This window comes from Ranitomeya imitator, chromosome 4 (genome assembly GCF_032444005.1).
Source record: "Ranitomeya imitator isolate aRanImi1 chromosome 4, aRanImi1.pri, whole genome shotgun sequence".
Classification (NCBI taxonomy): Eukaryota; Metazoa; Chordata; class Amphibia; order Anura; family Dendrobatidae; genus Ranitomeya; species Ranitomeya imitator.
Window position 1 is genome coordinate 321554553 of NC_091285.1, and position 14123 is coordinate 321568675.

Consider the following 14123-nt stretch of genomic DNA (forward strand, 5'->3'; position numbering starts at 1 on the left):
CAGAGATGTCCTGTTATTTTCGGACGGACCTCAAACGCTGCTTGCAGCGTTCAGGGTCCATTCCTCGCTAGCGCAGATCGGGCATCTGCGCTAGCGGGATTGCCGAACGCAATCCCTTTTTGGACATTGCTTTAGCGCAATCCGTTAGGGTATCCGCTAAACGGATTGCACTAACGCAATGTGAACCTAGCCTAAAGGTACCGTCACACTTAGCGACGCTGCAGCGATACCGACAACGATCCGGATCGCTGCAGCGTCGCTGTTTGGTCGCTGGAGAGCTGTCACACAGACCGCTCTCCAGCGACCAACGATCCCGAGGTCCCCGGTAACCAGGGTAAACATCGGGTAACTAAGCGCAGGGCCGCGCTTAGTAACCCGATGTTTACCCTGGTTACCATCGTAAAAAAAACAAACAGTACATACTTACATTCAGCTGTCTGTCCCTTGCCGTCTGTTTGCTGCACTGACTGCTGGCCGCAAAGTGAAAGTGAAAGCACAGCACAGCGGTGAGTCACCGCTGTGTGACTCACCGCTGTGCTGTGCTTTCACTTTCACTTTGCGGCCAGCAGTCATTGCAGGAACCAGACGGCAAGGGACAGACAGCTGAATGTAAGTATGTACTGTTTGTTTTTTTACGATGGTAACCAGGGTAAACATCGGGTTACTAAGCGCGGCCCTGCGCTTAGTTACCCGATGTTTACCCTGGTTACCAGCGAAGACATCGCTGAATCGGTGTCACACACACCGATTCAGCGATGTCTGCGGGGAGTCCAGCGACAAAATAAAGTTCTGGACTTTCTTCCCCGACCAGCGATCTCCCAGCAGGGGCCTGATCGCTGCTGCCTGTCACACTGGACGATATCGCTAGCGAGGACGCTGCAACGTCACGGATCGCTAGCGATATCGTCTAGTGTGACAGTACCTTAAGACATCTGCAGAGCATTGAGCTTGTAGGACACTGTTTACTTTCACACTTTGGTCAGGTATTGTTCAATTTCACACCTTGGTCAGCCAATGTTTACTTTACATATATCACTAATTTAATTCAACTGTAATAATACCAACTGCCATTTTTGGGTGAGGAGACCAAGTCATAATGACTTAAACTTGAGAAAATCACAAAAATAAACGATTTCACATACTGCAGTAGATGCTTTTTTTCACTACAAAAGCAGCAAAACCTGATACCTCTGTTTTTGCACTTATTGCTTTCTATGGGTGAAAAAACATTGCAAAAAACACTGAAAGAAGTTACATGCTGCAGTTTACAAAAACGCAGCAGTTTTCCAATCCACTCAGGAAAAAAACGTGTGTGCATGGGATTTCTGAAATCTCAGCTTTGGCTGCTACTGTAAAACACAGATAAAATTTCCATAACAAAATGCAGCAGAAACGCAACATGTGAACATAGCCTAAGAACTCTGATTGTGTCAGAACTGCTGCACCCAGTAAACTAAGGCTACTTTCACACTAGCGTTGTGTGACGTACGTCGCAATGCATCGTTTTGGAGAAAAAACGCATCCTGCAAAGTTGCCAGCAGGATGCGTTTTTTTCCATAGACTTGCATTAGCCGACACATTGCGACGTATGGCCACACGTCACATCCGTTGTGCGACGGATGCGTTGTGTTTTGGCGGACCGTCGGCACAAAAAAAGTTGCATGTAACTTTTTTTGTGCGTCGTGTCCGCCATTTCCGACCGCGCATGCGCGGTCAGAACTCCGCCCCCTCCTCCCCGGACCTTACAATGGGGCAGCAGATGCGTTGTAAAACTGCATCCGCTGACCCCGTTGTTCGTGTGTGAAAGTAGCCTAAGTGATACATGGTTTGATTCAGGGTCTCTTTTCCTACATATTGCTGCTCTCAGATGAGGTGTTACAACTCATTTTGTGGAAGCTGTGTGTAGCAAAAATGCTCACTTGATATGAGCGCCGTCCACAGAGTGGCGCTCATAGCAATCTGGCAATGACAACCATAGAGGTCTGCTGGAGACCTCCGGTTGTCATACCGATCCATTGGTGACTCTCAATCATGTGAAGGGGGTCATCAACGGGCAGGATTAGAGACGTGCTTCCGGCGCAATCACACTAAATGCTGCTGTCAGAGATTGACAGTAGCATTTAACCAGTTGACAGCTGCTGGTTGATAGCGATTGCACCTGCCGCTGTTAGGGGCACGTCAGCTGTTCAAAACAGCTGACGTGCTGGGAAAGATGTGGGCTCAGCACCATAGCCTATATCAAAGGGAGGGACACACCATGTGCAGTACATGTATTGTATGGCACATGTAGTGATGGGGTTAACATCATTTTTGATAATTAAAAAATGTGGAACTTTGCAGAAAAAAAAAATTTAATTTAATTTGTGCTGTCATTTTGTTGTATGTGGAAGCGACATTTTAACGTGAAACGCGTGTTGGGGTACGTGGCTGAGGTAAAGGCAGGACGGATCACTTCAATAGGTAATTATTCCCAGTTTTACTAATGTCACTTTTTGATAAGAATGGTGCACAACAGAGAGACCTAATGACCATCACGCTGACGGTTTATTTGTTCTAACAATTACTATGCATACAATGCTTATATGAAACATTGATGCATATAAGTGCTCAATACACTTTTTCTACCAGTCTCTGTTATGGGATTTTATATCCCGCTTTGTCTCTCTCTGTTTGAACTACTTAACAACTCCTGACCTTCACTTCAGCGGTTTTATTATTTATTTTTTTTTACACCCATGGACTTAATTCTCTATTATGATAGAACCCATGTACTAACTGTTAGCATACACAATTTTTTAGTAATTTCTTTGAACTATCATTTATTTATGTGTCATAGTAAACTCTTGTAATTTTTTATTGATATATTTTTGACTCTGTGTTCTCCTTGTTCCATTTTGTTAAATTTGCAATTTTTTTTATTTTTGCATGTTGGGCTGAAATTTTTATTTACACCTTTTTTGCAGTACAATTGATGTATGTATTGTTGAGGTGCATCCCTGATCTTTTGCTACCAGTGAGAAACAAGTAGATCAGGAAATCAGACTGTACCACAAGTGCTAATGTCCCTTTCCTTGAAAATAAGCTCTGGAGTCAGATTCTCAGGGCGATCAGTGTCCAGCCCATAGCTCTTAACTGGTAATTTAGATATTAAGAGAAGTGTGGATTCCTCTGGAATAAGGCTACTTTCACACTAGTCCGTTGGTACGGGCCGTCGCAAACCGTCGGCCCGACGTACAAGTGTGTTAATGTAGCACAACGTGGGCAGCGGATGCAGTTTTACAACACATCCGCTGTCCATTGTGAGTACAGTGTATTTATCTAGAACAACGTGGGCAGCGGATGCAGTTTTACAACGCATCCGCTGCCCATTGTGAGTTCCGGGGACGGAGTTTCGGCCGCGCATGTGCGGTCGGAAATGGTGGACTCAACGCACAAAAAAAGTTACATGGAACTTTTTTTGTGCCGAGTGTCCGCCAAAACATGACGCATCCGTCACACGACAAATGCAACATGTGGCCATACTTGCGTCGGCTAATGCAAGTCTATGGAGAAAAAACGCATCCTGTGGGCACATTTGCAGGATGCGTTTTTTCTCCAAAACGACGCATTGCGACGTACAGCAAACAACGCTAGTGTGAAAGTAGCCTAAGACATCGGATTACAGATATCAAAATATGATTTTATTCACCTTCCTATGACCTGTGTGGCCATGTTGATTGGCTTAAAAAGGTTGATCCTACTGAGATACCCTTTAAATAATTTTATTTTTTAATATATCAGACTTTTATCATATCGAATATGCTTTTTTTATTTCCTTATTTTAGGATGTGGAAAAAGGGTATTTAAAAATGTTATGTTCTTTTTAATATTATAAAAACATTTCCATTTATATTACCGTATATACTCGAGTCATACCCAAGAGTCAGCAGGGGAGGGGGAGCGGGGCCTGTCTAATTATACTCACCTACTCCTGGCGCGGTCCCTGCAGGTCCCTAGTTCCCCAATGCTGCAGCTTCTTCCTGTACTGAGCGGTCACATGGTACCACTCATTACAGTAATGAATATGCTGCTCCACCTCCCATAGGGGTGGAGCCGCATATTCATTACTGTAATGAGCTGTAACGGTGACTGCTCAATACAGGAAGAAGCTGCGGTGCCAGGCAAGCAGGGACTGCGCCAGGAGTAGGTGAGAATAATGGGGAGGGGAGCGCTGCGCTGAGCGATATTCACCTGCTTCTCATTCCGGCACCGCTCCATCTTCAGCATCTTCTGCAGTGACGCTCAGGTCAGAGGGCGCGGTGACGTGGTTATTGCGCGCCCTTTACCTGAACGTCAGTGCAGAAGACGCTGAAGATGGAGTGGCACCGGAATGAGGAGCAGGTGAATATTGAAAGTGCCGGGGACCTTAGCGATGGAGAGGTGAGTATCGTATGTGATTTTTTTTTTTATCGCAGCAACAGCAAATGGGTCAAGTGTCTGTATGGAGCATCTTATGGGGCTATAACATTTGTGCAGCTTTATATGGGGCAAATGTCTGTATGGGGCCATAATCAACGTTTGTGCAGCACTATATGGGGCAAGTGTCTGTATGGAGCATCTTATGGGGCCATAATAAACGTTTGTGCAGCATTGTATGGGGCAAATGTTTGTATGGAGTATCTTATGGGGCCATAACGTTTGTGCAGCACTATATGGGGCAAATATCTTTAAGGAGCATCTTATGGGGCCATAATTAACGTTTGTGCAGCATTATATGGGGCAAATGTGTATATGGAGCATCTTATGGGGCCATTATTAACCTTTATGCAGGATTATATGGGGCGTATTTTGTATGGAGCATATTATGGGGCCCATCATAAACTTTATGGAGCATTATATGGGGCTCCTGATTCAATATGGATATTCAAAAACACAACCTACTGATGTCTCAATTAATTTTACTTTTATTGGTATCTATTTTTACTTTTGACATTTACCGGTAGCTGCCGCTTTTCCCACCCTAGGCTTATACTCGAGTCATTAAGTTTTCCCAGTTTTTTGTGGCAAAATTAGGGGTCGGCTTATACTCGGGTCGGCTTGTACTCGAGTATATACTGTACTTTTCACTTTATTTTTTAGTCCTCCTAGAAGACCTGAACCTGCAATTGTTTGATAGCTTGTATTAAATACTGCAACACTTTAGTTCAGTAATACATAGCATAACTATTTCTTATGTGTCTGAGCTTCAGAGCACAGTGATCTCCGCTTTAGGGTGGGCTTCATAGATGGACTAACAGTTGAACAGGAGCCCTCAGGAGATTCCCGTGCTGTGATGGCAGCCCATTGGCATACCACAATCCAGTCGCAAGTGAAGGGGTGGGGTATTGAGCAAAAATGTGCACCCCATAAGGATTGTGCAATCTTAAAGTCTCTGACAGTGGTATTTAACCCCTTAATGACAGCCAATACGTCTTTTAACTGACCTGAGATATAAGAGAATATCCTCCCCACACAGGTGATTATCCAGTAGCTGTCGGCTGTACACTATAGCTGACAACTTGTTGCATCAGCCACTATCAGTGTTTGCACCATCCAAATTTGTTTAACCCCTTAGATGCTGCTGTCAATAGTGACTACATCATTATAAATGGTTAACAGAGTGTGGGGGCTTCCTCTTTATCCCCATCCGCACCCTGAGATCATAATTTTGTGGTCCTGATGTTTGCCATGGCAATTCATGACCAAATAGCAGCCTTAGAGTCTGACGGCTGTAGTAAGCTGTTCAGAAGTTAGAGGCATTTAGGTGGTAAAAATGCACAATTTCATTCCTATCATGCCACTTTGCATTAATTCCTGTAAAGCATCTGAAGGGTAAATAAACTACCTGACAGCAGTTTTCAATATATTTCAAAAACCTGACCTGCACATCCAAACATAGACTCAGTGTGAACAGGTGCTGAACCCAGAGTCGCCAACTCGTATATAGTTAAGTAAATAAGGCAGCACACTGCAGCGCTAAAACATGCAAACTTGAAAACACGAAATTTGAACTGCATTACTGCACTAGAAATATGAAAAATGAGAGCTTTTAGCGCATAAAAATGGCCAATTTTATGTGTACCTGGTAGCCTCTTTACGGCATCTCTCTTATACCAAGTCCTAGGCTTGCCTTACCTCGCTGAGAATAAACGTCTCCATCTGAATGGGTGCATGTGAAACCTCTTCTTAGACTAAAAAGAATTTTAGTCTAAGAAGAGGTTTCACATGCACCCATTCAGATGGAGACGTTTATTCTCAGCGAGGTAAGGCAAGCGTAGGACCTGGTATAAGAGAGATGCCGTAAAGAGGCTACCGGGTACACATAAAATTGGCCATTTTTATGCGCTAAAAGCTCTCATTTTTCATATTTCTAGTGCAGTAATGCAGTTCAAATTTCGTGTTTTCAAGTTTGCATGTTTTAGCGCTGCAGTGTGCTGCCTTATTTACTTAACTAGCAGTTTTCAATATGTCTGGGGGTGCTGTTTTTAAAATGGTATAACTTTTGGGGGTTTCCCAATATATAGGACCCCTAAGGGCACTTCAAACCTGGATAGGTCCCTAAAAAAATAAATTTTGTAAATTTCCTTGAAAAAATGAAAAATTACTGCTACATTTTTAAACCTCCTAAAATGCTAATAAAATAAAATAACATTTTACAAATGGTGCTGATGTAAAGCCGACATGTGGGAAATGTTATTTATTAATGTTTTTCTATGGTATGACTATCTGGATTAAAGAGATAATCATTCAAAGTTTGAAAATTGCTAATTTTTTAAAAAAATTTCTCATATTTCTGATATTTTTAAAAAATAAACACAAAACATATTGACCTACATTTATCACTATCATAAAGTATAATGTGTCACGAAAAAAAACAGTCGCAAAATCACTGGGATTTGTTGAAGCGTTCCAGAGTTATTACCACATGTAGTGACACTGGTCAGATTTTAAAAATCTGGCTCCGTCACTAAGGGGTTAAGCACTTCAATAGCAGGAGAGCGACATGGCATTATGCAAAAGAGAGCGGCACCGGAGTAACCATTTAACCACCACTAGAGTGTTATAGTGACTCTTGAAAGGTAATACTGGCTATTTTATTCTTTATGGTTCAAGGCCTTTGTTAGAGTGAACCGTTTTTGGAAAACCATCACTGTTACTTATACCTTTATGGTAGTATGAATACAACAATTAAATTCCCTGAACTTTCCATTTAGGGACAGTACATTTGTTGACAGGTATCCTTTAAGCGAAAACAACTCTGATATAATGAAGAAATATACAGTAATATATCAAATACTCGTTTACAAAGTAGAAAAGTGATTTTGTGTTATATTATCACAAAAATACAAAAATATAATGTCAGTAACAAATATGCAAGCTACATTTCTCATCAGTCTTCATTGAATAATCAAAGACTTCTTTCCACAATGGGTAGATATTGCTTGTTGATACCTGTTTCCGTGAACATGAGAAGCACAGAACGCAAAGCTGTAATGAAGCAGTGTTGGGTCTATCACGGACCCCGTCTCAGCGTTGTCAATCAGTTCTTTAAGGTAGCAGAGATGGCGATGGCAGCCACGTACACCATATCGTGCACAGTACTCATCTAGTACAAAAACTTGACCAGGACTGAACCAACCCTATTAAGAAAGTGAAAAAGAAATGGTTAATCTAGAGACAAGAAAACCATTAACTCTAAATAAACAATTAGGTTCTAATTTGAACTGTTTCAAAGTGAATTTTCTGAAAAATTTAAGGGAACCTGACAGGAGATTTATGCTGTCTGAGCCACAAGCAGGATGTATCAGACACTGGCTGCCTTATTGCAGCCCGGTATGTTTCACATTGAAACTCTGCAAAGAGAAAACATACTAGGAAGAGCTAGTTGTGACCATACGTCATGTATCATACCCCTCAGCCAGACTGACAACTCTCTTGTTATATTATATGAACAGGCACAATAAATTTGCATACACAGATAAGATTCCTCATAGGATTAAAAAAAAAAGGAAAAAAAATGTTAAACTACATGCACATGATGAGTATTTGGTGAGTTTTTTTTACCTCAGTGTTTGTAAGCACAAACCAGAAGAGGAACAATCAGTGGAAAAGTATAATAGAAACACGTCACCACTTCTGCAATTATCACCCACCCCTGGTTTTGGCTTACACATACTGAGGTAAAATACTGACCAAATACTGAATGTGTGAACATGGCCTTAACGTTAAGGCCATGTACACACGTTCGGGATTTCTTGCAGAAATTTCCTGAGCAAAACCGGACATTTTCTGCAAGAAATCTGCATGCGTTTTTCTTGCGGTTTTTGCACGTTTTTTCCCCGGAGATTTCCCAATCCAATGATATAGCGGGAAATCCGCAAAATTAACCCCTTCATGACCGTGGGATTTTTCGTTTTTCCGTGTTCATTTTTCACTCCCCTCCTTCCCAGAGCCATAACTTTTTTATTTTTCCATCAATTTGGCCATGTGAGGGCTTATTTTTTGCGGGACAAGTTGTACTTTTGAACGACATCATTGGTTTTAGCATGTCGTGTACTAGAAAACGGGAAAAAATTCCAAGTGCGGTGAAATTGCAAAAAAAGTGCAGTCCCACACTTGTTTTTTGTTTGGCTTTTTTGCTAGGCTCACTAAATGCTAAAACTGACTTGACATTATGATTCTCCTGGTCAGTATGAGTTCATAGACACCTAATATGACTAGGTTATTTTTTATCTAAGTGGTGAAAAAAAATTCCAAACTTTGCTAAAAAAAAAAAAAAATTGCGCCATTTTCCGATACTCGTAGCGTCTCCATTTTTCGTGATCTGGGGTCGGTTGAGGGCTTATTTTTTGCGTGCCGAGATGACGTTTTTAATGATAGCATTTAGGTGCAGATACGTTCTTTTGATCGCCCGTTATTGCATTTTAATGCAATGTCGCGGCAACCAAAAAAAACGTAATTCTGGTGTTTCGAATTTTTTTCCCGCTACGCTGTTTAGCGATCAGGTTAATGCTTTTTTTAATTGATAGATCGGGCGATTCTGAGCGCGGCGATACCAAATATGTGTAGATTTGATATTTTTTTTATTGATTTATTTTGATTGGGGCGAAAGAGGGGTGATTTAAACTTTTATATTTTTTTTATTTTTTTAACATTTTTTTCAACTTTTTTTTTTTTACTTTTGCCATGCTTCAATAGCCTCCATGGGAGGCTAGAAGCAGGCACAACGCGATCGCCTCTGCTACATAGCAGCGATCTGCTGATCGTTGCTATGTAGCAGAAATGCAGGTGTGCTGTGAGCGCCGACCACAGGGTGGCGCTCACAGCCACCAGTAACCATAGAGGTCTCAAGGACCTCTATGGTTACAATGGAGACGCATCGCCGACCTCCGATCATGTGACGGGGGTTGGCGATGACGTCATTTCCAGCCGCCCGGAAGCGGTAGTTAAATGCCGCTGTCTGCGTTTGACAGCGGCATTTAACTAGTTAATAGGTGCGGGCAGATCGCGATTCTGCCCGCGCCTATTAAGTGCACATGTCAGCCGTTCAAAACAGCTGACATGTCCCGGCTTTGGTGCGGGCTCACCGAGGAGCCCTGCATCAAAGCAGGGGATCTGACCTTGGACGTACTATCCCGTCCAAGGTCAGAAAGGGGTTAATGAACATGCTGCATTTTTTACCGCGATGCGTATTTTTGGCGGAAAAAAACCATTATGTGCACAAAAATTGCGGAATGCATTCTAAATGATGGGATGCATAATGTATGCATTTTTTATGCGTTTTTATAGCGAAAAAATACGAAAAAAAAACGAGAAAAATCCGCAACGTGTGCACACAGCCTAACCGGTCATGTGGTTTATACAAACACCACAAAGCCGAAACCAACCCCATCATTACAGATATTTAAGTTTTAGTCTGCAAAACTATACAGCATTCAAGAGAAAACATACATTGAAAAGAAAATGGAAAAAGATGTCTAGTCGCCGAAGCTGGTCCCCACGATTTCTCCCAGCTTGTCTGACGTTTCTCGTTATACACAAATAGGCCCCAATTCATTTAACAGTATGACAGAATTCTAGGTTAAAATCGGTTTGGAAAACTGCAAAAACATTTTTTAACCTTTTGTTGTTGCATGAGGCTGGAATAATAACAGTTTTCACGTTAATGTAAAGCAGCAGTAGGAAGGGCCCTGAGGACTCGATTCCACCTGTGGGCCCATAGACACCCCAGCTTGACTTGCATGGATGCGTGATGGAGAGCCGCTAATGACGTTCCCGCACGGATCACTTGCCAACTGTCTTTGCTAAGAGAAATACAACACTGCTGACAATATTCAAGTGTTACCTGAACCGAATATCAAATCTATGATCATATGGAGTCACATTTACGTCATTACAGGTGTATAATACAATCCACTGCTGAAATGAGAATTATATTTATTCATTGTAGTTCACTGCAAGAAATGTAAAACTTTTTTGAGCCTCATACTTCTGGATTCTGGTGGAAAATGCTACGTTATAAGAAGTGCACACTAATCAGCTTAAGATGAAGCAAGAATTTTTTGAGGTTTTTGTGGGTGTTGCTCTTTTATCGATACACAGGATTTAATAACATTACTTTTCCCCAAAATATCACTTGTGATATTCTTTAATAGTTGCAAATGCTATATACAGAGGATTTATTCCTTGTCAAAACCAATTAGATTTACCATGGAAGAGGAACTGTATCCACGAAAACAGGACAATCAGGTGAGTTCCAATGTTGACCCACTAAGAGGTTCCATACATAAATTTGTTTGGACATGATTTTGCCTAATCATGTAGACTAAAAATACCAGAATAAAAAAAGATAATAAACCACACAAATATTTAGTGCAACAGTGACCTTTTCAATTTACTACTATAAATTGAAGAGATTTTTTTGGAAGGGGATCTCCAGGGCTTTGTTCTATTTACTTATCCAGAATAGTAAGATGTGTAAGAAAGTAGGAAAATTGTACTCAAGTATGCTCTGAAATGTGCTACATTGATAAGTCATATTTAATAGAAAATATCCAAATTACATGTTTTTAATACTTTAAATCCAAAGTACATATTTGTTCAAATTCAGGCATTAAATTGGAAAGGTTAGCAGGGTTTTAAGAGTTAGAAGCACATCGCCTGCAAATATGTACATTCATTTTTCCCGATTTCTGATCTGGAGCCTGTTTTATCAGGTTTGGCATATGCAGGTGCTTCTCACAAAATTAGAATATCATCAAAAAGTTAATTTATTTCAGTTCTTCAATACAAAAACTGAAACTCATATATTACATAGAGTCATTACAAACCAAGTGATCTATGTCAAGTGTTTATTTCTGTTAATGTTGATGATTATGGCTTACAGCCAATGAAAACACAGAAGTCATTATCTCAGTAAATTAGAATATTTTATAACACCAGCTTGAAAAATTATTTTAAAATCCAAAATGTTGGCCTATTGGAATGTACATTCAGTAAATGCACTCAATATTTGGTCGGGGCTCCTTTTGCATTAATTACTGTATCAATATGGTGTGGCATGGAGGCGTTCAGCCTGTGGCACTGCTGAGGTGTTATGGAAGCCCAGGCTGCTTTGATAGCAGCCTTCAGATCAACTGCATTGTTGGGTCTGGTGTCTCTCATCTTCCTTTTGACAATAACCCATAGATTCTCTATAGGGTTAAGGTCAGGAGAGTTTGCTGGACAATCAAGCACAGTGATACTGTTATTCTTATACCAGGTACTGTTACTTTGGCAGTGTGCCAAAAGTGCCAAGTCCTGCTGAAGAATTAAATTTCCACCTCCAAAATCTTGTCAGCAGAGGGAAGCATGAAGTGCTCTACAATTCCCGGTAGACGGCTGTGCTGACTTTGGTCTTGATAAATCAGAGTGAACCTACATCAGCAGATGACATGGCTCCCCAAATATTTACTGATTGTGGATACTTCACACTAGATCTCAAGCAGCTTGGATTGTGGCCTCTCCACTCTTCCTCCAGACTCTGGGACCTTGATTTCCAAATGAAATGCAAAATTTGCTTTCATCTGAAAAAACACCTTGAACCACTGAGCAATAGTCCAGTTCTTTTTCTCCTTGGCCCAGGTAAGACGCTTCTGGCTTTGTCTATTAGTCATGAGTGGCTTGACACAAGAATGCGACACTTGCAGCCCATGTCCTGGATATGTCTGTGTGTGTTGGCTGTTATGAAAGGTAATTCAGTACCACAATGGACATAGAGGTCAGCGCACATACAGTGACCTGGCAATAACCCAAAAAACAAGAGCGAGCTCTGAGACGTGGGAACTCTGTTGACCGCAATCCCTAATCCTCTCCAACCACACTAAAGGCAGCCGTGGATTGCGCCTAACGCTCCCTATGCAACTCGGCACGGCATGAGAAACTAGCTAGCCTGAAGATAGAAAATAAGCCTACCTTGCCTCAGAGAAATATCCCCAAAGGAAAAGGCAGCCCCCCACATATAATGACTGTGAGTTAAGATGAAAAGACAAACGTAGAGATGAAATAGATTTAGCAAAGCGAGGCCCAACTTTCTGAACAGAGCGAGGATAGGAAAGGTAACTTTGCGGTCAACACAAAACCCTACAAAAACCACGCAAAGGGGGCAAAAAGACCCTCCGTACCGAACTAACGGCACGGAGGTACACCCTCTGCGTCCCAGAGCTTCCAGCAAGCAGGAAAAAACAAATAGACAAGCTGGACAGAAAAAACAGCAAACAAATAGCAAAGAATAACTTAGCTATGCAGAGCAGCAGGCCACAGGAACGATCCAGGAGGAGACAGGTCTAATACTAGAACATTGACTGGAGGCCGGGATCAAAGCACTAGGTGGAGTTAAATAGAGCAGCACCTAACGACTTCACAATATCACCTGAGGAAGGAAACTCAGAAGCCGCAGTACCACTTTCCTCCACCAACGGAAGCTCACAGAGAGAATCAGCCGAAGTACCACTTGTGACCACAAGAGGGAGCTCCGCCACAGAATTCACAACAGGTGGCTCTTGAAGCAATGACTCCAGCAGCAATCCACTCCTTCTTAATCCCCCCCAAATTTCTGAATGACCTTTTCTTAACAATCTTTTCAAGGCTGTGGTTATCCTGGTTGCTTGTGCACCTTTTTCTACCACACTTTTTCATTCCATTCAACTTTCTATTAATATGCTTGGATACAGCACTCTGTTACAGCTAGCGTCTTTAGCAATGACCCTTTGTGGCTTACCCTCCTTGTGTAGTGTGTCAATGACTGCCTTCTGGACATCTGTCAAGTCAGCAGTCTTCCCTATACTTGTGGAGCCTACTGAAACAGACTAAAGGACCTTTTTAAACGCTTTGTAGGCATTTTTTGTTAATTATTCTAATTTACTGAGATAATGACTTTTGGGTTTTCATTGGCTGTAACCATAATCATAAACATTAACAGAAATAAACACTTGAAACAGATTACTCTGTTTGTAATGACTCTATATAATATAGGAGTTTAACTTTTTGTTTTGAAGAACTGAAATAAATTAACTACTGTATATACTCGAGTATAAGCCGACCCCCCTAATTTTGCAACAAAAAACTGGGAAAACTTATTGACTCGAGTATAAGCCTAGGGGGAAAAAAGCAGCAGTTACCGGTAAATGTCAAAAATAAAAATAGATACCAATAAAAGTAAAATTAATTGAGACATCAGTAGGTTAAGTGTTTTTGAATATCCATATTGAATCAGGAGCCCCATATAATGCTCCATACTGTTCATTATGGCCCCATAAGATGCTCCATACAAAATATGCCCCATATAATGCTCCATACAGTTCATTATGGCCCCATAAGATGCTCTATATACAAATATGCCACATATAATGCTCCATGCAGTTCTTTATGGCCCCATAAGATGCCCCATATAATGCTCCATTCAGTTCTTTATGGCCCCATATAATGCTCCATGCAGTTCTTTATGGCCCCATAAATGCCTCATATAATGCTCCATGCAGTTCTTTATGTTCCCATAGATGCTCCATATAATGCTCCATGCAGTTCTTTATGGCCCCATATAATGCTCCATGCAGTTCTTTATGGCC

General features: G+C 41.4%; 1 protein-coding gene across 7 annotated transcripts in view; it reads right to left on the reverse strand.

Moving 5' to 3' along the window:
• CADPS2 (calcium dependent secretion activator 2) overlaps positions 1–14123 on the reverse strand; it is an 854105-nt gene that overhangs the window by 489408 nt on the left and 350574 nt on the right. For all 7 annotated transcript variants that reach the window (XM_069764895.1, XM_069764893.1, XM_069764892.1 and 4 more), the window contains exon 13: positions 7471–7658. In XM_069764895.1, coding sequence (XP_069620996.1) covers positions 7471–7658 — 188 coding nt within the window. The remainder of the gene's footprint in view (positions 1–7470; positions 7659–14123) is intronic.